The sequence below is a fragment of the Trichoderma asperellum genome, chromosome 4, assembly GCF_020647865.1.
Source record: "Trichoderma asperellum chromosome 4, complete sequence".
In the NCBI taxonomy this organism is placed as follows: domain Eukaryota; kingdom Fungi; phylum Ascomycota; class Sordariomycetes; order Hypocreales; family Hypocreaceae; genus Trichoderma; species Trichoderma asperellum.
In genome coordinates, this window is record NC_089418.1 from 2486870 (window position 1) to 2507765 (window position 20896).

At 51.9% G+C, this 20896-nt stretch overlaps 7 protein-coding genes across 8 annotated transcripts; 2 read left to right on the forward strand and 5 right to left on the reverse strand.

Moving 5' to 3' along the window:
- Positions 1 to 268: 268 nt before the first annotated feature.
- On the reverse strand, positions 269 to 3675 carry TrAFT101_007232 (uncharacterized protein; the record flags this gene model as incomplete). The annotated part of the gene is made up of 2 exons (XM_024910239.2): positions 3055 to 3675; positions 269 to 2897 (listed from the first exon to the last, which is right to left on the reverse strand). Exons 1-2 carry the CDS (start codon positions 3285 to 3287, stop codon positions 269 to 271), a joined length of 2862 nt encoding a protein of 953 aa, XP_024756584.1. The 5' UTR covers positions 3288 to 3675.
- Positions 3676 to 4496: 821 nt separating this feature from the next.
- TrAFT101_007233 (uncharacterized protein) lies at positions 4497 to 4826 on the reverse strand (the record flags this gene model as incomplete). Its single annotated transcript, XM_066127988.1, has 1 exon — positions 4497 to 4826. The coding sequence occupies one exon, from the start codon at positions 4824 to 4826 to the stop codon at positions 4497 to 4499; it is 330 nt and encodes a 109-aa protein (XP_065984102.1).
- A 1565-nt stretch (positions 4827 to 6391) lies between these two features.
- Positions 6392 to 7074, reverse strand: TrAFT101_007234 (uncharacterized protein; the record flags this gene model as incomplete). Its single annotated transcript, XM_066127989.1, has 1 exon — positions 6392 to 7074. Exon 1 carries the CDS (start codon positions 6767 to 6769, stop codon positions 6392 to 6394), a length of 378 nt encoding a protein of 125 aa, XP_065984103.1. The 5' UTR covers positions 6770 to 7074.
- A 403-nt stretch (positions 7075 to 7477) lies between these two features.
- On the forward strand, positions 7478 to 10736 carry TrAFT101_007235 (uncharacterized protein). Of its 2 annotated transcripts, XM_024908841.2 has the most exons (5): positions 7478 to 8747; positions 8843 to 9538; positions 9606 to 9818; positions 9877 to 9935; positions 10034 to 10736. In XM_024908841.2, exons 1-5 carry the CDS (start codon positions 8374 to 8376, stop codon positions 10435 to 10437), a joined length of 1746 nt encoding a protein of 581 aa, XP_024756580.1. In that variant the 5' UTR covers positions 7478 to 8373; the 3' UTR covers positions 10438 to 10736. The 2 variants fall into 2 exon arrangements, with proteins under 2 accessions (XP_024756580.1, XP_065984104.1); XM_066127990.1 differs by having other exon boundaries at positions 7478 to 9538.
- On the reverse strand, positions 10541 to 17211 carry TrAFT101_007236 (uncharacterized protein). The gene is made up of 3 exons (XM_066127991.1): positions 16664 to 17211; positions 12449 to 16591; positions 10541 to 12386 (listed from the first exon to the last, which is right to left on the reverse strand). Exons 1-3 carry the CDS (start codon positions 16850 to 16852, stop codon positions 10902 to 10904), a joined length of 5817 nt encoding a protein of 1938 aa, XP_065984105.1. The 5' UTR covers positions 16853 to 17211; the 3' UTR covers positions 10541 to 10901.
- TrAFT101_007237 (uncharacterized protein) lies at positions 17141 to 18489 on the forward strand. Its single transcript, XM_024910772.2, has 2 exons — positions 17141 to 17332; positions 17389 to 18489. Exons 1-2 carry the CDS (start codon positions 17226 to 17228, stop codon positions 18074 to 18076), a joined length of 795 nt encoding a protein of 264 aa, XP_024756578.2. The 5' UTR covers positions 17141 to 17225; the 3' UTR covers positions 18077 to 18489.
- A 1627-nt stretch (positions 18490 to 20116) lies between these two features.
- Positions 20117 to 20494, reverse strand: TrAFT101_007238 (uncharacterized protein; the record flags this gene model as incomplete). Its single annotated transcript, XM_024901118.2, has 1 exon — positions 20117 to 20494. One exon carries the CDS (start codon positions 20492 to 20494, stop codon positions 20117 to 20119), a length of 378 nt encoding a protein of 125 aa, XP_024756577.2.
- Positions 20495 to 20896: the final 402 nt, after the last annotated feature.

The window sequence follows — 20896 nt, forward strand, 5'->3', positions numbered from 1 at the left end:
TCGAGTCGCACCGCATAATATGACGGACCATGGTATCCAAGCATAGCATTAGAGGAGGTCTCAGTTAAATATCCCAAAATTATCAACCTTGTGCTCGCCCGTATCCAAAAACAAGACAGAACACACTCGCATACTCACAGATCCACGCTTTGTTCCAGAGACAGATGCACGCCCATGTTATCCATACACATCTGTTTTTTTCGCCCACAAGATGAGACAAAGGAGAGGGAGAAAACAGACACGGAAAGGATCGATACGACATCTACACTCAGATGACTGAGCTCAAATTCTTCTTGCTTCTCCACAGAGACCTCTTCTTATCTCTCTTATTCTTCATCGCCTCCCAGCCCTCTTCATCGTCATCGTCATCGGAGGCTGACTTGTTCACAATCCTCATCGAGGTCTTGTTCTTGTTATCAAAAGCGGACAGAGCCCCTGAAAACGATTGAGACTGCATATGGCCAAGTCCAGCCGGGTTCACAGCCTGGGAGACAGGTCTATAACGATTGGGAAGGCCAATGTTGCTTCGCTCTGACGGCGCTATCGAAGGAGTATACCCATGGACAGACGACCGGATAGACCCGGCATATCCGGGGTGAGGCATAGGTGTAGCCATAGGTGCCGAGTTAGGCTGCACCATGCTCATAGTTCGCATGCTACCGTAATCACCACGACGAGGCTCAAGGGTCTGCTCGCCAATCATGGAGTTACGAGAGGAAATGTCCACCATGGAATGATTGCCCATTAGGCCACCGTAGGGCTGTTGATATGGGGACTGCATCTGTTGTGGCTGCTGCTGCGGTCCGCCGCCGTTTTGGTTTGAGGCCATCATTTGCATGAACTGCATCTGCATCTGCATAAACTGCGACATTTGCTGCGTCATCTGAAGCTGAGCCTGGTCGCCAACAGTAAGCATCGGTGGCGGCGTCATCATATGAGGCATCATGCCAGGCATTCCACCTCCCATTTGTTGCTGGGGATACATCATATGCGCAGGGATCCCAGCAATAGGGTCAATTGCAGTGCCTCCAGGTGTATTGTAGCCACTGCCCATCAGCCTTGAGGGGTCGACGCTTGGGCTTCCGCGCCGCATCGCTCTCTGGCGTTCCTCACTAGCAATGACACCAACAAGGCCTCCAGGAGGAAGTGGCGACGGGGGCTTGGGGCCCATACCCATCTCATTGAACGACAGAGATTCCCTGAGAGCAGGCTGGGCAATGCTAGCTCCGACAAAGGGATCTTGAGGCAAATTGCGTGCAAATGCTGGAAGGGTAGAGTGGCGTCGGGCAGCAGCAGATTCTCCCATTGACGAGGATGGACGTCCTGGCATGAGCAAAGCTGAGGCTCGAATGTTGGGGGTTGATCCCACGGTGCTGAGCCTAGTTGGAGGTCGATTCTTGTTGGGGAATCCATGTGCCTGCAAGATGGCAAGAGGAATCTCCTCATCATCGTCGGCCTCATCAGACGCTCCGGACACACCGGTCATGGCAGATGCTGCCGCCGGGTCAAGGGAAGGATGCTTCATATGGCTGAGTTGTGGTGCGCTCATTGAAGCTGGAATACCAAGTCCGTTTGTCGGATTCGCTTCACCCGTCACCTTCATCATCTGCTGGCGATAAACAGCCATGTGAGCTTCCTGCTTCCTTCTCTGCTTCGCCTGTTGCTTAGACTTTTCAGCCTCGTCTTCGTCGTCGTCATAGTTGATGTCGTCTTCATCATCATCCTTTGAATTGCTATTTGTCCTATCATGACGAATCTTATCTTCTCGATACTTTTCGAATTCCGCAGGGGTCATGACTTTGTTCCGAGGCGCACCATCCGGTGGAGGGATGTACCGATTGTTAGGCTTAGAGGGCCGGGCTCTATTGCCATCAAACAGTTCATCTCCGTCTCCTCCGTTGTTGGAGTTGGACGCAGTCTTGGCTCGTGGAACTACCGTAAAGCTATCCTCCTCTCGCCGGTATCGCCCGGGTTGTGGGTTTTCGTCAAATTCGTCATCTTCAGCCGAAAGAAGCTGAATGGCAGTGTAAGTTTCCTGTAGGAGCTTTGCATCCTCGTCATCTTGTGCTTCCTCGGGCTGCACAGGCTCTTGAATAGGTGACTGCCTCTGCGGTGGTGCCGGAGGGTGGTGCATTGGCGTCTGGCGAGCTGGAGCTGGGGGTTGCTCAGCTGGTGATACTTTCCTGACTGGCGCTTGTCGAGCTGGAGAGCGGTACCGGGGAGCTGAATGATTCGGAACTGGTGGGGGGCCTTCATCATCCGATGGATAGTCATCGCCGATGTCATCGTTTTTGGGTGTGTTCCATGCGCCGAGCAGCGGTTGAGCCGGCGTTGCGGTGTCCGGGCTATGTGGCATCTGGTGGTGCATTTGCGGGTTGCCAGTGAGAAACCGGGGAGAAGCCAAGTCGTCGTTCTTTAGGGTGGCCATGCTGGCCCTCTTATCGAAACCTGATCCTGAAAACATTGATCCAAAGTCACCACCCATGTCCATAACACTGATATCGCGGGGAGCTGGCTTGCGGGAAATGGTTGGGGCCTGCGTGTATGTAGTCGTACCTCTAGATCCAGTGCGTCCTGGTTCAGCCATGATGGGCATGGGCGGCGGCAAATCCGGCATGGGGGGGTCCTCCAGCGGCGGGGGAATGCTGTACTTCTTCTGTCCACCGAACGAAAAGGTCCGGCCAGCTCGGTCTAAGAATTTGGATCCGATGGATTTGTTCGATATTCCGCGACCGTGTATATCGGATGATGAACTCTTGGGTGGGCCATTTCGATTGTCGTCGTGGAACAAGTTGCCTCCGCTAAAGTCCGCCGAGGAGGGTGCTGTCGAGGCATTACTGTGGCGCGAAGACGTATCAGTGGACGTGGTGTGCGTGGTATTGGACAAGCCGCTTCCACTTTGCGACAGAGTCAGCATAAGATAGGCCAAAGCATCGTAAAGTCGCATGGTTGAGTGTCTCGGGTGTCGATATATATTCCCCCTTTTCTTCTCCCCGGGAGAAAGAAGAACAAGAGAAAAAAACTTCGGGCATGGAAGAAAGGGTCAGAACTCACCGGTTGGCCTTCATATCAGAAAACATGTTGTCGTCTGCCTGAAAATCAGGCTTTGAAAGCATGGCTCCATTTGCTTTTGCCATCTTTACGCCTCCGTCAAACGACTTGACGCCAGAGTAGTCGTGTCGTTCCAAGACCCTGAATGTACCTTGTCCTGGGGGGGTCACCTCAGCATTTTCGATATCGTCTGCGGTGCTTTTCCGCCTGGCAAAGGCAACCGAGAATCTAGGCATGAAGACCACGGGATCGGAAGCCTTGGGTCGAGAATTTGACTATACCTCCCTATTCGCAGCTCGACGGCGACCTTTTTTTTTCCGACGCTACCCAGCAATTTTCCGTCCGCCGAGAGGTGGGAACCGGTCAGCAGGCTTGGGACCCTAGCGATACGAGGTCCGGTGATGGACAAAGGCGACGAGTGAGTCGGAGCGGCTGTCACCAGTGATGGCGTCAAGCTCGTTGGGCGACACAAGCTCCAATGGGTGGCTGCATAAAGGAAAAATCAACATTAGCAAATGGTCAGCTGATGCATCTCTGTGTTGGCTGTTTGTATTGTATATTTCCTCCACCGGCCAATGTCAAAATAGATGAGAATATACCACGGACGTAACAGAGATTGATTGAACCGGTTGATTGCAAAGGGAAAACCAAATATGCTCCTTGTTGGTAAGTTGGCGGTGGGAAGGTATTTCTGGCTGAGACACGACCAGGTGGTTGGCCGGGAGCGTCCGGCATGCGCGAAGCTAGGCAAAGAAAGGCGTAGGACTCACATTAATTTCGGAAGCACAACGCGCGCAAGAGCACAGGCTCTTAGCTGGTAATTCCAAAAGGGCCCGATGAAGAGGGGAAGAGGATGCAAAAGGCGATGAGCAAAAGAGGGTAGAGAATTAAATAGATAGATAGGCAAGATGCAAGAAAATTGAAGTTATAGTACTAGTGAAGGGGGGCCAAGAATACAGTTAAAAATAATGCAAAGTAGCGATAAATGATGCCAAAAGAAGCGCAAACAAAAGCCAAGGGACGGCGCGAAGAGCGAAAGGTATGTCGATGAAAAAAAGCCCAAAGAGAAGGGGAAAAAATAAAACGTCGAACGAGTGAGCAGCCGAGGCAGCTATCAAAGAGAGGGGGAAATGAGCCAAACGGATGTACTCTTGGGCTATACGAGGCAGGACAAGAAAACGCAACTTGTCGCTGAGAAAGACACACCCGGATCCTCGATTCGGACGTCGATGGGCGATGAAAAGAGAGCGGCAGGAACAAGACAGCGTACGGAGTACGGCAAGAAGGGGTTGAGAGAAGAAAAAAGGGATGCAAACTTCAGGAGAGCGACGGGAGGAGGCCAGGCGTTAAGATGCGTGCCGGCTATTGACTGGCTAGCTCGTCCATCCATCCCATCCCATCAACCATCCATCAGATTGGTCCCCTGTCGGCCGGTCTGCGTTCTGCTAGGCCGATCTCGTAAGCCATGGGTGGCAGGCCAGAGGCCGGAGTTCAGTGCTCAGGTCGCCCGCCCCTATCCCTGCCTGGCGCTGCCGTCCCATTCTGGCTTCCCTGTCCGCACACGGAGGATCCAGGCGCCTCTTCTCGCTAGCCATTGCGGTGGAGGGCAGGGAAGACTGGATGCGAATCAGGTGGTGTGGTTGGCTTTCCGGCTGCGACAGGCGTGGTGGAAATTGCCCGGGATTCAGACCATGGTGGAACGGATTCTGGGGATCGAGCAAGCACGCACGCACGATGACAGCAAGCAGCGCCGGCACAGCCAGGACAGCATCCATCGCGACGCTTCAGCACCAAGAACGCATGTGCCGCGCTGTAGCTGCTGCCGTCTCTTCAGATACGAGTGCCTGGAGCATCAGCCCGGGCGGCAACCGTGTGGAGGCTGGGGCTTAGTCCAGTTAGCGGGCGGTTATCACGGGTGGAGACGTCTGGTGGACTGGCTTTCAGTTGATGCACCGTGAGGTACGAGTGCCCATACATAGTACATACGAGCGGTATCCATGCCACTGGTATCCATCGCCGGCGGTGGTTTATTTTGGTGCGGCAAGCTGTAAGCCTACCTTGCCAAGAGCAGTCGGCTCATGGCTTGGTGCTACGTCGAGCTCCGTGAAGAGAATCCCCTCTGAAGACTCGCCCGCATCAACACAGCCTTTGCTCCCGCCAGCTACGCGTTCATGATCTTGTGGGTTACGACCTGATCAGCGATGTGCGTGCATAGTTAGTTTGGTGCGCATGCACATGCATCGCAGGCATGTACCGTCGTACGGGGTGGTATTTAACTGGAGCCTTCGTACGTGCATGCATAGGCGCAAGAGATTTGACTTTCGGTGATGGCGCTGGTGCACCCTCCCGAAAAGCTTTCAAGGCCTGATTGCAGTCAGCGAGCATGGCGCACTCGATATACACAAGCATGCATGCTAATACGGAGTATTCCGGAGAGCTTCTGCTCGTACAGATCCAGCAATTCAGCTTAGGCGGCGGGCAAAAACTGCGCTGTTGGTGCCCTGTCCGAGCTGGAATGCTAGCACCACGGTATGGAAGGACAGACACAATCTGGAGAGCCCTGTCCATGTCATTTGGTCTTTTTTCGTCGCCTCTTTTTTAAAATTTTCTCCCCAAGAGGGGACATCGTGTTCTCGGCCTCTGCCCAGGATGGCCATGGAAGCGAATAACTGGGGCTACAAAGCCGCCCAGCCAACGGGGAGGAAACGTGCGGCTGCTGCCCAAGCCGACCTGTCGATGAGCTTTGCTCTATGCGTGGTATGGCGTGTTAAAGTCTCAGCTCTCTTGCAAACGCGCAGCTCCAGGGGTAAATGGTCGCCACTGGCTAGCGCGGCTCTTGGCTGAGGTGAAAGCAAAATCCTCGGGTTTTTAGATGGAGCAGCGTCCAGTTCTTCAGCTGTGCAGGTATCGAGCACAACAGGTCCCAGGACGCCTAATCAACGTGCCCGCCACTTCCGACTTGGCGCGACGGAACACTACAGTCTCGGCATAGTCGAATATTTTTCTCTCCTTTGTCTCATTGCCTCCCTCCCGAGTGCTACGCCAGGCACTCGCACAAGTGGTAGCTCTCACTGTAACTCTCCACTGTAGTAATCGCCTTGGATTTCTTCCTCTGTGCGCGACGGGCGTTGCCAGAAACCTTCGTCCACGGCAATCAGACGTGTGGTGCAATACAGCGTACAAGGCTCTCATCTTGAGCAGAATTCCTATACCAAGCATCGGCTGGCTGCGTTGACCCCGGGTTGATGGCATGCTTCCCACTCATCCGGCAGGCGTAGCAAAGGAATCCATGGCCCTCTGTGTCATGGCTGTAGGGCCTGGCAATCGGCACTGTTGATCTTCAGGGTGAGCAGAGATCACCAGCCTTCTGGAGAGCGATCGGCGCCAACAAGCTTTTCTCGTGCAATTGAGTGCGTGCAAGAGAAGGCATTGTGGAATGCGGACGGGTCCCACCTCCACAGTCGCCTTCGAAGAACAGCCATGAGCTGATTGCGGGCGATGACATGTGCTGTCCAGGCCAGTCGCTGGATGGGAGGCCCACTGGAGACGCCGGCGATGCAATTTTTTCTTCCAATACTTGCACAATGGCTCCATCTGAAGTCCACCCTGCAGCCGTCATAACGCAGCCCTGGGAGCACCAGCAGTCGACCGACTCCCCGTCGACGCCGGGCGGCTTTGTCCAGTCCATGCTGAAATGGCAGCAGACAAGCAAGCACATGCTAGTGCGCACTTCGCCTTGGACAGCACGCTCCTGGATGAGGCATGGTCAACCGTGGATTTCAGTGGGCCTCTCGATCCTTGATGGATGAATGCATGCGGGGGGGAGAAGCAAGGCGTCCTAAACTTTTCTCATGGGCTGTATCAGGCAGGTACATCGCAGCACAGCGTAGGAACGATACCTCCGATCGGTACTCGAACTCTTTCCAGGAACAGGCTACCCGGGATCTAGGAACAAGAACTCTACGGCATAAGATTTTCGAAAAAGCATAAATTTATATAGCATCATGCCTTTAAAGATGGTTATCTAGCAGTTTTCTGTACTGCTTTGCCTTTATATGAAGCTAAGCAGGCACCTACCCAAGCCGGCAAAGGGTAATAAACGTGAAAGAACTCCATGGCCAATTTTTATGTCATCATGGGCGGTAGGTGATGATTGCCTTGCTCCTTCCTGCCTTGTAAAATGCGCTGGTGCTTGGAAATTCTAAGTGGTAAGCTGTGCCTAGGGAGAAATGAAATAATAAAAATAAAAACAATAAAAAAAAACTTTCCAGACAAGACACGAAACCAATTCCCATGCGTCGATGGATCATCATTTCCTCCCATTCCACCGCCACCAAATTTTTACAGGCAAAAGCAACCCCAGCCCGGAGAGCCAGTTGTTTTGCTATTCGCCAAAAACTCTACGACGAGATTACAATTCGTCTCTCCAGCTGCCAAAGCATCTCTTGTCCCTACACTGTACAGCGCGCCAATCAAGCAGTGCGACTCAATGTTTCGCCCAAGTATCCTCTGTGGACCTCCTTCGAGTTCTGACTTTTTGTCGCAGCTTGTCTGATACCTGATACGCTGCTCTGCGACATTTATGCATTCTTGGCGGACCACGCCTGGATTTTGCCTCTCTATTGACCAAGCCATCCAAAGTCAGTCGCGACTATACGAGCGCATTGCCAGTGCCGCCCACAAGGCCTCGTATCAGCCGGATCGGGCCCGAATCCTACTCGCCGGATCGGTGGAAGCGGGCACTTGGAATCTCAAAGACCAAGCATGGGTGTTTATGCCTGCGCTAAGCTGACTTCCGGCCGGCACGCCTCTCTCTCTAGGGCTGCTGCGGTGCCTCTGGCTGATGCGAATTCCCCGACGCGCCGCCTTTCCAGCACGAGCCTCTGAGCAGTTCTAGACCAGCCATATCGATCAAAGTTTGCCCACTGCTCGTGGATATGCACCCTTGCCCTGAGCTACTAGCAGTCGATTCATGCCCGTCAACCTGACGCATGGGCCAATGGCGTTGGGCCATCAGTTCCAAAAACGGGAGGCTTACTTTGGCGGCCTCAAGTGCATAGCCTAACGGCTGACTAGTACCTCGTATGAATGGATAATCCAAGGCGCTGGGCTGGCGGCCTATCGCGCAGGAGAAAGGCAAGGCGCTATTATCCTTTGCCTTGTCCTCGCGCTACCTCGCAGGATTTTCGCGCCTGCCTACGTCATCAGAAGCATTGTGCGACTCCAGCGTCAGCTTCTCGGTATCAATCGTTTCTTCGTTTCTGTGCTCAATTGGCTTCGGAGACCTCATGGTAGCGCTGGTCTTCGCACAAGGCCCAGAAAATGAGCTCACCAAACCGGCATTGGCTTAGCCACGAGGATGGTTTCCACTCTTCTCCTCTGCATACCCGGACAAGCACCCTGACAACATTGATCCGGACCCGTTCTCAGCAAAGCCTATCGAGCCCACGGCAGTCACCTCCGGTGCCGCGCCATCTCGTGGAAGATGAAGAGACGGGACCTATACGAAACTCGAGGTTGTGCAACGAAGATGAAGCTACCATTGAGAGACTCTTGCGGGACGAGCGACGGCTGTCGCAGATCCTGCACGGTCCGCAGGCGCGAAGCTTGAGGCTCATCGGGAGGAGTAACCCGCGGTATCGCTGGGAACGGTACTGGAAGACGCAAGAACAACTCAATGCGATGAAGAAACCAATGTAAGGACAACCCTTTTAGACATTTGCAGATAGTTCTCCCACCTGGCGCGAGCGAAATGCATACTCGGAGAGCTGACTTCTTGTTCGCCTTGAAGACGCGAGTTCTACCAGAGAACAAACTCGCTTATTCAACAGTACATGTATATCGACTGTCTTCTTGATTCTTCCATCCCCCATGAGCTCTTGAACGAATATGCAGATGAGCTCGAGGCTTCGGCCTTTAGATCCGTTGATGTCCCGGATACTATTGCTGAAGAAACTCCCCAAGCCTCATACAAGACCCAGTCACATCTAGATCAGGCTGATGGAACATATGGCTCCATCAATAACACTTCCAGTATGAACAATAGCAGCTCATTATCAACTCTCAAGGGGTCACTTCCCCAGAGGCGAACTCCGAAAGACATTTTCCGCTCTTCTGAGAACTTGCCTCTGTTACAGCACCAGGATGACGAGGGCGTCGATAGCGAGCCGCCCTCACGACCGCACTCCCCTCAGCCAGCTACACCCAAAGAAGCTGGCCCTCGGCCAAATCTTCCGTGGTTGGAGGATGCTGACTTGGATCACGACGACCCCATTGTGACTTTGGCTATTTGGATCAACCTCATTGCAAATATCATTCTTCTGGCAGGTAAAATTGCCGTCATCATTTCTGTTCCTTCCATGTCTGTCCTCGCAGCTTTGGTCGACGCTGTCCTTGATTTGCTGAGTACCGCTATCGTCTGGACGACAACACGGCTGATCTCGGGAAGCCAGCGGGACCAGCACAATTACCCCGTTGGACGCTCACGGTAAGTTTGATATGGCGCCGTTAAACTTGGGGTTTGTAGGCTGTTATTCTGATTTTGGTTGCTATAGATTGGAACCTCTTGGCGTACTAGTTTTCTCGGTCATTATGGTGACCTCCTTCTTCCAAGTCAGCCTTGAATGTGTTCAGCGACTTGCTGGCCCAAATCATGACGTCCTCCAACTGGGAATGCCAGCCATCATCATCATGATAACAACCATTGTAATCAAAGGTGGCTGCTGGCTATGGTGCCGGCTTGTTAAAAATTCAAGTGTCCGGGCCTTGTAAGTTGCTTTCTTCGTTATTTGTGGATAATATCAAACTGACCCGTGCCCTTAACAGAGCTGACGATGCAATAACTGATGTCGTATTTAATATCGGCTCCATTCTGTTTCCATTGGGTATGTCTATTATATCCCCCCCCCCCCCCCCCCCCCCCCCCCCCCCCCCGGCAGATGGCCTCTAGATTTCTGATTCGGGCTTTCTTCGCTATCTCTAGTTGGCTTCTATGGCCGAATCTGGTGGCTCGACGCTTCCGGCGGCCTCCTCCTCTCCCTCGTTGTGATTCTTATCTGGAGTCGCACCTCCGCCCAGCATATCCGCAATCTGACTGGGTTCTCGGCCCAGCCTGATGAACGAAACTTGCTGCTATATCTCACTATGCGCTTTGCCACCGCCATCCGCCAGATTCAGAACCTGCGTGCTTATCACGCGGGCGACAAACTTTTTGTGGAGGTGGACATCGTGCTCTCGGCTATTACGCCACTTAAAGACAGCCATGACCTGAGTGAGGTACTGACTTATTTCCTCGAGTCCGTTCCCATTGTGGATAGGGCGTTTGTCCATGTAGATTACTTGAGTTACAATGCGCCTACACACATGCTCAAGCAACCTGCTACATGATAGGGCCAAGTTGATGAACTTTATTTAAGGAAAGGCGGTTTTGTACGATATTACTACTACCAACATCTCATGATAGCTACGAGGTTTTTGTTTGGTATTTTTTTTATTAAAGGGTTTATAGATTTGCTCAATTAGTTGCGCTGGTCGCTGTTTAGATATAGACGCTCGGTGTTCTAAGATAATAAGCGATAGTTCAAGGCAAGCGAAATGACTTTCGTATTTTAATATTAGTAGTACGAAGTAGTAGAAACTATTTACGGGCATATATTGTATGCGCAATATTACGTCTTCTGGCTGGCCCTTATTCTACTCTCCTCTAATGCCTTCTCTCTCATTTTAAGTGGGCGTGACCGAATAATGTTGTTCTAAAAAAATATTTCTCGAAAGAAGTATTAAAAATGAATTGAAATCACACAAACAGGCAGGCTGAATGAAAAAAAGGAGGGGAAAAAAATGTAGCTCGCTTAATAAGGAATCCCGTTGGTAAGCAGCTGGAACTGGTCGTAAATACCAGTACTGTAACTCGAGTAGCTCTTCTTGATAAGGTCCCTCATAAAGTCCGCAGCCTCCCGCTCCGTCTTCTCCATGACGAAGCGGTCCCTGAAGTTCTGCACGCTCTCCGGCTTGAAGCACGGCAGGCCGCTGTCCATCATGAGCTGGACAATCTGGCTGAGCTTCTCGCAGTACTGCCGGCTGGCGAGGAAGGCCTTGATGCAGAGCTGCTCAAAGGCCTTGAAGCTCTGGTGGTCGGTCGAGCCGCCCATGACGGCCATCATTTCGCTGGTGAGCTTGAAGGGGGCGCGCTCGAACTTTATGCCGCCGGGGGCGATGTCGAAGCAGAAGCCAAAATCGATGTGGAGGATGTGGCCGGCGTCGTCAATCATGATGTTGCCGTTGTGACGGTCTTTGAATTGGAGCAGGAAGGAGATGATGGAGTAGGCCGCCATGGATTTGACAAAGTTGCTACGGGCCTGCTGGAAGCGGAGCGAGTCTTCGTTGCCGTATTTGGACACGAAATAGTCGTAGAGCCCGTTGACGGCTTCACGACCAAGCATGTCTCGGGAGATTGAGTTTGGCAAGACTTCAATGACACCGCAGCCTGGGGCTGTCGCGGTGACGTGGTATGGGAATACGAAGACGTCGAGACCGACATTGTGGAAGATGCCTCGGAAGGCAGCAATCATCTGCAGCGCCAGCACATCCTGTCTGCAGTCATCTCCGACCTTGAAGATACAGGATTGCCAAATCTCGACGGTGTTGTCTTCAGGTTCCTTGCCTTCTTCTCCTCCAGTTCCTTCCAGCAGCTGGTTTTCTTGCTCGAGCCCGCCCTTGTGCTTCTTGATACGGAAGGTGGCCATGTACGGGGCCTTTGCGTGACTTTGTAGAGGCTTTCCAGACTTACGATCGATGCCAATGACGATACCATCTGAATCAATGGGGAGATAGACGCCGACGTCAACTTGAATCTTTCGAAGCTCTTCTTCAATCTTCTGCTTCTTCTCCGGCTTGGGCCGTTTGATGAACGGCTTCAGTTTTCCTGAAATGCTGGTGACTTCGTCAAAGAAGGCGAATTCTCTTTGATAGAACTCTCTGTCTTCAGCAGCAAAGCTGTCAACCATCTTGGTCATAACAGAGTCAAGAGTAGGTTTGATGGCATCTGGAATTTGGGCGTCGTCATCTTTGTACGCATTGGCCTTCATGTTCCAAATGATTTGGTGAGCAAAATGCTGAGAGAACTGCGCGGTCTCAAGAATGTATCGTTCCACGTATCCAAGATTGTCATAACGTAGAGTCTGGACTATTTGAGGCACGTAGAAGAAAGTAATGTCTACAGAGTGGCTTTCTAGGGCTCGCATGGCGTATTGGATAAGGAAGGGGTGGTCTCTATACGCGGGGAGGAAGAAAGTCACTGCTGTGAGAGGATTAACCGGTTCCCAGAACAGGAGATACTAAAAATACTTTGGTTAGAATCTTTCGGGGAACGGACTAGGGACGGGAATGGAAGATTTACCTTGAGCTGCGAATTGACGTCGTCAGGCAGGTGTCCATCAAGAATGAGGGGAAGAGCCTCAGGTTCAGATATAGCCCTCTCAGGCATTGCAAGAAGAAGCAGTCTAATCTCGCGGATCAGCCGAGGGTAATGGAATCTCGTGGCTAGCTCAATGGCAATGGCAGGATCCTGCCCCCAGGCAGTTCGAACAAGAGGTAGCAGGGAAGCCTCTACCGCGGCCTTGGACGAGTTGTGGTGAAGCGTCAGATGAGCATGGTGCTGGTTGAGCGGGCTGATCCAAACTGTCAACCGCGACTGCTCGTTCTCCAAAAGTATCTGTAGCAGCTGTTCTTTGGAATGGAGCGAATTGATACCGGTTGTATTGGCGCCAATGACGGAAACGGCCTTCATAGCGGCGAGAACATCAGAAATGAGGCGGAACTCAGTCTTCAGCTGTACAAGATTGCTACCAAACGACCACTTTGGCGAGCTCCTAAACCAAGAGAGACCTGCTGATAGAATCTTCTCCTTGAGGCGATACTGGGCGGTTGAGCTGATTATGGTGCTCCATCGCAGAACTTGGAGGCCAAAGAGGACAATCTGCAAGCGCAGTTCTCTTGCCAGTGGATGAGAAGTACATTCTTTAACAGCGTCAAGGGTCAAATCAAGCATGCGAATAAAAATCCTCTGGATGTCTGGGCAGCCAAGCCTAGTGGCGTTGAAGTGGCTGCTGAAGAATTGCAGCAAGCGAGCATGAGGAGACAGGATGTCGTGCACTAACTGCCGTCTCTTTGCTAGCATTTCCAACTCACTTGGTGCGAATTCTTCCTTGAGGAAGAAAGGATCGGGGTGGCTTAGAGCGGGATGGAACAGGCCAACTTTGCGAGAAATGGACAGCTCCCACTGCTGAGCAATAGAATTCAGCAGTTTGGGCTCCAATCGCGGATTCTCGTTCATCACGCCGAGCCATAGCGAGACGCCCAGCTTGATTGATTGTTTTGTGAACAAAGCAAAAGGTATGTTCACAAGGTAGCGAGCAACCGATGATTCGTCCTTTCCGCCACGGCACAAGAGGGCAGCGGCTCGCCTAAGAATCTCTCGAACCTCATTCAAAGAGGTGGACTTCTTGCTCAAAATTCGAGCCTCGATGTGAGCCAAAGCAGTGGCGGCATTAGCGCTCTCTATAACAGTAGACTGCACAAACGACGACCGGCGGTTCATATTCATAAAAGATATCAATTCAGATCCACGATCTGGGAGTATTTCGCCGTAGCGGTACTCCTGACGAGTAGTATACTGGGCGATGAGATCAGACGCCGTATTGAGGGCAGTGCCACCAACACGGTCAAGAGATTGCAGTCTATTATCCGTAGATGGAACGATCGATCCAACTTCCAAAGCGAAAGACCGGCCAAGTGAAACATGACCGTATGCGCCATCGTCCTCAAATTCTGACAGGTATGTCTGGAGGAGACCCTTGACGTCTAACGGTGCCAAATTGATAGCTGCGGTTACCCAAGCTTTGGCCTTGCGGTTGAGGATATCAAGAGTCCACCGCCGGAAGTCGTAGTCGTCAGATAGCTCTAGGGTCACATTGCCAAGTTTGGAACTGAATATTGATCGCGGGGTGTAGATGTCAGTCTCTGCCTCGAGACAACTCGTCCATAAAAGAGAAAGAAGCTCCAAGAGGGCAAAGAGAGACGTTCTATGACATAATGCCGAAGGTACATCCTTGATTATACGGTCTGCACAAGCAAATGCAGCCTGCTGGACTCGTTCGATGCGATGACAGCAATTGCAGAAGATAGAAACAAGCTGGGTAGCAGCATACTGAGAAGAGAAGCTCGGGTCAATGCCGGCAAGCGTCTTCTTCAAGTATTTATCGACGACAGCCGCAGCAATTCCCTCCATGGTGCTGCTCACATCACCCTTTCGCATGGCCGGTTCCAAGAAGTACGTCAACGCCTTGGTACAATCACCAGAATCGGCACGAAGACTCTCAACCATGTATGCGGCTTGGAGGAAGATGACCTTTCGGTAGCTTAGGCCCTTAATGTCAGCTGCCTTTGATGGTACAAGCTCACTAAGAAGCTTCTTCTGCATTGCCTCTCGGTCATTGCTATGCCCTCGTCTTAGAACAGTATTGAGTTCGATGTCACTCTCGACTTGCTCACTACGCTGGCTGGCCACAAGAGCGGGCGAGTGCACGGCAATCATGCGAAGCTCTTTGATATACTTTTTACCACGATCAGTGGTTGTCATGAAGCCATGCACCACAATGTTGAACCATGCATCTCTAAGAAGGGCATATGAATCATCATTTGCTAGTGGCTCTGAGGCAAGATCATTGCTAGCCATGAACACGGCGAGAGGGTGAAGCAGTTCGGCAATCTCCAGAGCAGCGAGCTGTACGTCTGCGTCTTTGGTGGTTTGCCCAGACGCGTGAGCATCTCCCAGAGCAATGATGCTATCCAGCAGATGCTCCCAATAGATGTCGAATAAGGGAGAATCGCGACGCAAGCGAGCAGAGATGTGAGCACGTGCTCTTCTGACTGAGCCCAAAAGGAAGTCTTTTTTCTCCACAACGCCGATATGGCATATCCTCGAGTACAGCTTAAGGAGAGAGCGGAACTCTAGTTGGCCGCCACTAAGAGCCAATGTAGCTGCGCCAGCTATGACCTGAGTATCCACGCTGACGTTGACCTTGTCAAGTTTTTGCAGAAGCATGGCTTGGGCAAGAGCAGTAATCTTCTCATCGTCACATGCCGCTGCAATGCCGCATATCGCCTGAACAACATTTCCGTAGATGATTGCTGTTTCTTCCTCGCCGTTCATTTGAAGAGAAATGGCACTTCCTGTGGAATGTCTGTTAACATATATAGGGGCCAAATTTGCCTCACCAGCGGTGCCATTTGCTTGAATGCCAGTAATGGTCGCGTCGGAGCCTGGGCTCAACACGTTGCCCAAAGTGTAGAGAGTGCTGATGACTGCATCCTTGGAGAGCAGCTTCAGAACATAAGCCAAGCTTTTGGATGCCACTCCGACAGTGTTACCCTGTGGTGCGGTTTGGACGAGGAATCGCGGAAGCACCCGGCTGACAGTCGAAGAAAAGGATGGCGCGATGCGGCAGCTGAGAGCTAGACACTGGAGAACTGTAGACGCCAGAGTTTCATCGGTCATCTGCAGAGGGTCTTCCAATGCCTCTTGAAGCCACGTAGTGAGAACATCTGCATCTGCAATCTCTTCATTCAGAAGAGAACAGTTCAGATATGTGATCATGGCAGCAGATTTGACGGCATAGGCAAGCTGTTGCTGAGAGTGTGCTCCAAGTCGCACAAAGTCAGCACCAGCTTCAATGTAGTGCATCTGCTCCACTGCAAGATTGGTATATGCCTCAATGGAGCTAACATCAGCCTCTAAGCTTGGATTTGATACACCGTTCAGACTTGCGTCCTTGGACATGAGAATATCCAAGATGTGAGTTGTCCGAAGGCGTGGCCCGTCCGCCACCATCAGAGAGCTGCTCGCCAAGACCAGCCACATAAAACTGCGTTGCAGCAGCATTGCCCCAAGGGGCCGCCCTGAAGCGGCATAATGGCGAAGGTGCCTCTTCCACTCCTTAACCTCTCGGTCCTGGCTGAGAGAGTTGCGGATGGTCGAGATTGCCGTCTCGACTGCAACTAGAAACGGTTCGGAGAGGAGCTGGCGGATTTTTTGTATAAGAAACAGCCGGCCATCTACTCCCCAGAAGTCTACTTGGGCTGATACAGCATCAAGGAAACCAACAAGAGCAAGAGCAATAGTAGCAGTACGAATTGCATCGTCTAGATGGGGGTTTTCCGCATCTCCAGCATGTGGCGAAAGGACAGTTTCGGTAACTTTATTACAGTCGTTGGTGAAGTGCCAGATTCCATTGGAAATCTCCTCGTGTAGCTCGTGATAATTATTGCCAAGCGACAGCAGCGCGGCCGTAACGTGGAAGGCCAGCGATTCGGTCGGCGACGGCTCGATCTTTCGAAAGAAGGGCGAAGAAACGAAAACTTGCGTGTGGATATCGAGGATGTAAGGAATCAGTCGGTACGAGAGCTTCTGAGCGCTCTGGCTGGATTGGATATTCGGCGCGGTCTTGCACAGAGCGAGGAGGACTTCGAATTCGCGAATCGACTAACAAGTTTAATTGGTTAGCTCCTGGGGCCTTTCACATGCAGGCTAAGATGCGAGAAACTTTATGCTGACCATAGGAACTCTCCCAATGGAGCCGATTGGCTTCGAATTATGGGTTGCCTGCGCATGTTCGGCTGGTTTCGCTCCAGAATGACACGCTTTGCTTAGTCGATCGAGATCCGATTTCTCAAACGAGGTCGCGGGTCCGGTAGCTGATAGCGAAGCTATCTTCTCCAGCGCTTTGGCGCGGATGTCGCGCATGGTGTCGCCGATCTCGATGTCCACACAGGTTTGATTATGTATTATAGAGAAAAAAACAGCGAGCAAGCTCCCGTGTAGCTGCGCAGGCGATTTTCTGCGACAAAGAGTGTAAAAGCCGTCGAGCAGTGCGCAGTCGCGGAGTTAATCTAAACACCTTGAAAGGGGTGGTCACTGTTGAATTGCGACGACTAACACCGGCGCTTAGTCATCCAAGCTACCCCCCCATCCCGGCCTAGCAAGGCTCCCACTTGACGCGTGCATGCTGTAGCGATATAGCATAGCATCAAGCCTGACGACAGGGCATAGCTTGCAATCATCAACCACATCTACCATCGACGAAGCTGCCAACCACCACCACAGAAACCCCGCAGCCATGGCCGCCATGTTCAGTCAGAACCCGCTCATGAACGGGCCCAACTATTCATTCTCAGACGCTCCCAAGACAGCTCGGGGCGAGCCTCGAGAGCATGCCTTCAACCCGTAGGTGCTCCAGCTCTGGAGATTACACAACCCCAGCTCGTTAACTGTTGCAATAGCTATACCGACAATGGCGGCTCTACTCTAGCCATCTCGGGCGCCGATTTCACCATCATGGCCGGCGACACTCGCCACACCAGCGGTTACAGCATCAACTCCCGGATGTCCCCGAAGGTCTTCAAGATCGGTGGCACTACTGCCAACCAGGACGATGCTACCATAGTTCTATCTGTCTGCGGATTTGCCGCCGATGGCGAGGCCCTGCGTGATCGTCTGGATACCATCTGCAAGATCTATCGCTACCGACATGGCAAGCCAATGTCCCTCAACGCATGTGCCAAGCGCCTATCCACCATTCTCTACCAGAAGCGATTCTTCCCATACTACACGCATGCCATGCTTGGTGGCCTTGACGACGAGGGCAAGGGTGCTGTGTACTCCTACGACCCGGTTGGAAGCTACGAGAGGGAGCAATGTCGAGCTGGAGGAGCTGCGGGTAGCTTGATCATGCCTTTCCTGGACAACCAGGTCAACTTCAAGAACCAGTACATTCCCGGCAGCGGAGAGGGCCACGATCTGAAGGAGAGAGAGCGTCGTCCATTGTCACGGCCGCAGGTTGAGACTATTGTGAAGGACGCCTTTGATGGTGCTGTGGAGCGTCACATTGAGGTTGGTGACACTCTGCAGATGTTGATTATCACAAAGGAGGGAATCGAAGAGGTCTTTTTGCCTCTAAAGAAGGACTAGATGCGTTTTTTGTTTTCTATTGTTTGTTGAAATGCGTAACGATGTATAGTAGCCGTTCAGAACGAATGCCCGAAGAAGGCTGGATTTGGACGCACCCCTGGACTCTTCCCCCGCGTGACCATAAATTCTCTTATCAATCTCCGCTTCAGAATATGTATGTAGCCACGCAGCCCACGATGACACCACCCACACAGGTAGATCTAGAACCAAAGGCGGTGTACACCACCAAAAATGGTTTGTAGGATTTCGGCAGTACAAGTGTGTACCGTAGTCTACATGTACTTGCAATATATCGCCTCCACATCCATCACCAAAGTTTGCACTCGTTACGAGCTCTGAGTGGCGGCGAGGTGCTTCCAGCTCCACCGAGAGTCTGATCAGCAAGGAGGAGGCGGAGACGGGCAGCCCTTTACTGGTAGGCAGCTTGAACTGTCAGTTCATCGCGTTGTGAAAATTGCTTCTGAGAACTCTGGTTGGACGATTAGCCCTGCCAGCAGAGCCAATCCCCATGGAGCTCTGCTGCAGCCGAGCTGATTTCAGCGTCCCTCAATGGCGCCTAGTTTACCAGCCACCCCAAAACGGGCTTGCAGAAGAGAGAGAGAGAGAAAAAAAAAAGGTACTGATAGAAGCTGCAAATTTGATCGTCGGGTAGATGCAGTTCATTACAGATCGGGAAGTCTTCATGTGAGGGCGAGAAAGGATTAAATGGCGCTTTGATGGCCTGCCATGTCTGAGAATCCGTGTAAAAAGAGGACATATTTTATCAAATTACCTATAATTTGTGTAAATTGGGAGAAGTAGCTGGTATTTAAGTACATGTAGTGGTTCAGTAGTCGTTTAAGATCAAACAAGAAGCAATACCTAGTTGGGTCTTTTTCGAGGTTTGGCAGGATACTGACTGTCCCGAGGTTCAAAGTTTTATGGCGTCTAGATATATAGCGCTTCAAAGGCGCCTCAGTCCAAGATTGGTAGGCAGAAACCTTCAATATTCATAGTTGAATATCGAGAAGCTCCCGCGTCTCATCGCCATGTTGGTGACATTGCAATGGATGCAATTGGTGCGGCTGCGTATCATGCATTGAGTGAATCCCGGAGTAGTGGTGGTGTTTTCATGTGACTTGGCAACATCGGCATTATTGATACATGATAGCTCGCTCCAAGTAGCTAACAGTCTAGAAGAAGCATGCTCAAAGATAGAAGAGTGTATTCCTACATTCGCATTTTGTAGTTTACGATGCTAGAGGGGTATTCCATGCACTATCGGCTTCTATTGCCTAATCTTAGGGAGCAATAGAGTGCTGTGGAGGTAACCTTACTTCTACACGAATGGGGAAAATGAGTTTCTTGGTCCGCCGCGTCCGTGTGACGACTTACCTACTGCTCCTCTTGAATACCATCACCCAGACGCAAACAAGTTAGCATCGAGGGAAACAGATGAAAGCATGTAACGTACGCCAGTGGAGCTCCGCAGGAGTGCCCGTAACAGCTTTCAGGGGTTCGAAGCGTTTCGCCGTGCTAAAACAGACTCGCCGCATTTCGTAAAGGCTGCCAATGGGGGACAGCATCATGTCAAGGTCTGCTTCGCTGCCTGGCCCTATTGCATTAGGCCTGCCGGCCGAGTGCAAGGATCCGAACCTTACAACGCATACGTGGCAAGCAGTACATGTCGGCCTCGACCACGTGGTGAGGCCTCTCAGTTGCCAGTGCCGTCGTATAACGGCCGATCAATGCCCCGCGCGCACAGCGGCCGGTGCAATTCCATATGTTTCTGAGTGCTGGTAGGATGGATTGCCAAATCAAAGGGCAGGGGTTTTCTCCTCTTTGAATCTAAAAGGTGCCATTGACCCCCTTTTGGTGCAATTTTGTGCGGCCAGGGACACATAGACCAAAGCCTCAAGCAATTACTCGTATTATGAATATGTATCTTCGCAGAATTGCGGCTCATGCGTCGACTGTCTCGGGGCAATAACGATGAGGTGCATAATGCTTGTCCAATAAGGGTCGTGTGAGCCGTCCGAGATATCCATTAATAAATTGGTACTAGGGGCCTGGAAGCAGGGATACATAGTCAGAAAGTAGGGACGAATGATTTTGCCGACTGGTTTTGATCGGGGCGGATGGAGAGTGACAGTCCCGACGAGCTGAGGTGGCCATGCAGCCATCGTGGCGAGGGAGATGGTTATCGCTCCAGGTCTCCTGATGGCGTTTCAGATGATGCACCCAGTCGCCATGTTCCTGAGATGTCGTGGTTTGTCCATATATGATTGACAGCTTGATCCACCGTTCATGCTCTGCTGCCAATTGCAAGCCTCCGGCCGCGTGTTTGTGTGTTGATCGGAGCCGCGATGGGAATTGAGCTGCAAACACTTTTGCCACCCTGATATTGAACTGGGGTGAGAGCTGGACAGCTGTGGACATGAGCCGAGGCGTGATTTCGCGAACATTCGTCGAGCACGGGATCAATGAATCAACGACAGACGAGACAGCTGAAAAAGTCCGAGACGAGGTCACTATGAAGGGACTATGAACAGAACAGGAGTTAGCACTACTGCATCAATAGCCCAATTTGCGGTGATGACAGGACGCCTACATGTGCGTTCGAGAACGCTGTCCCACTCAGCCTAAGACGTAGTGTCTCGGGGACCCCAGCGATGCGGAGTAATAGAGATGTGCCTTGGAATCGGACTTGGATCTTGCCAAAGGTGGCGTCATGTCAAGCGCTTCAGCCCTCTGCACCAGGGACTCTGATCTCTCGGCCGTGACGCAGATTGTGTGCTGTTGAAAACACACCGGGACCAGAAGAGCCAGAGATGCAGAAGC

Bases quoted from the DNA above. Each gene is read 5' to 3' on its own strand.
- TrAFT101_007235 (XM_024908841.2), top strand. From the start codon at position 8,374: ATGAGCTCACCAAACCGGCATTGGCTTAGCCACGAGGATGGTTTCCAC. The intron at 8,748-8,842 runs GTAAGGACAACC...TTCGCCTTGAAG, and splicing joins AATGCGATGAAGAAACCAAT to ACGCGAGTTCTACCAGAGAA. The intron at 9,819-9,876 runs GTAAGTTGCTTT...TGCCCTTAACAG, and splicing joins AATTCAAGTGTCCGGGCCTT to AGCTGACGATGCAATAACTG.
- TrAFT101_007236 (XM_066127991.1), bottom strand. From the start codon at position 16,852: ATGCGCGACATCCGCGCCAAAGCGCTGGAGAAGATAGCTTCGCTATCA. The intron at 16,592-16,663 runs GTCAGCATAAAG...TAAACTTGTTAG, and splicing joins CCATTGGGAGAGTTCCTATG to TCGATTCGCGAATTCGAAGT. The intron at 12,387-12,448 runs GTAAATCTTCCA...AAGTATTTTTAG, and splicing joins ACGTCAATTCGCAGCTCAAG to TATCTCCTGTTCTGGGAACC.
- TrAFT101_007237 (XM_024910772.2), top strand. From the start codon at position 17,226: ATGGCCGCCATGTTCAGTCAGAACCCGCTCATGAACGGGCCCAACTAT. The intron at 17,333-17,388 runs GTAGGTGCTCCA...CTGTTGCAATAG, and splicing joins CGAGAGCATGCCTTCAACCC to CTATACCGACAATGGCGGCT.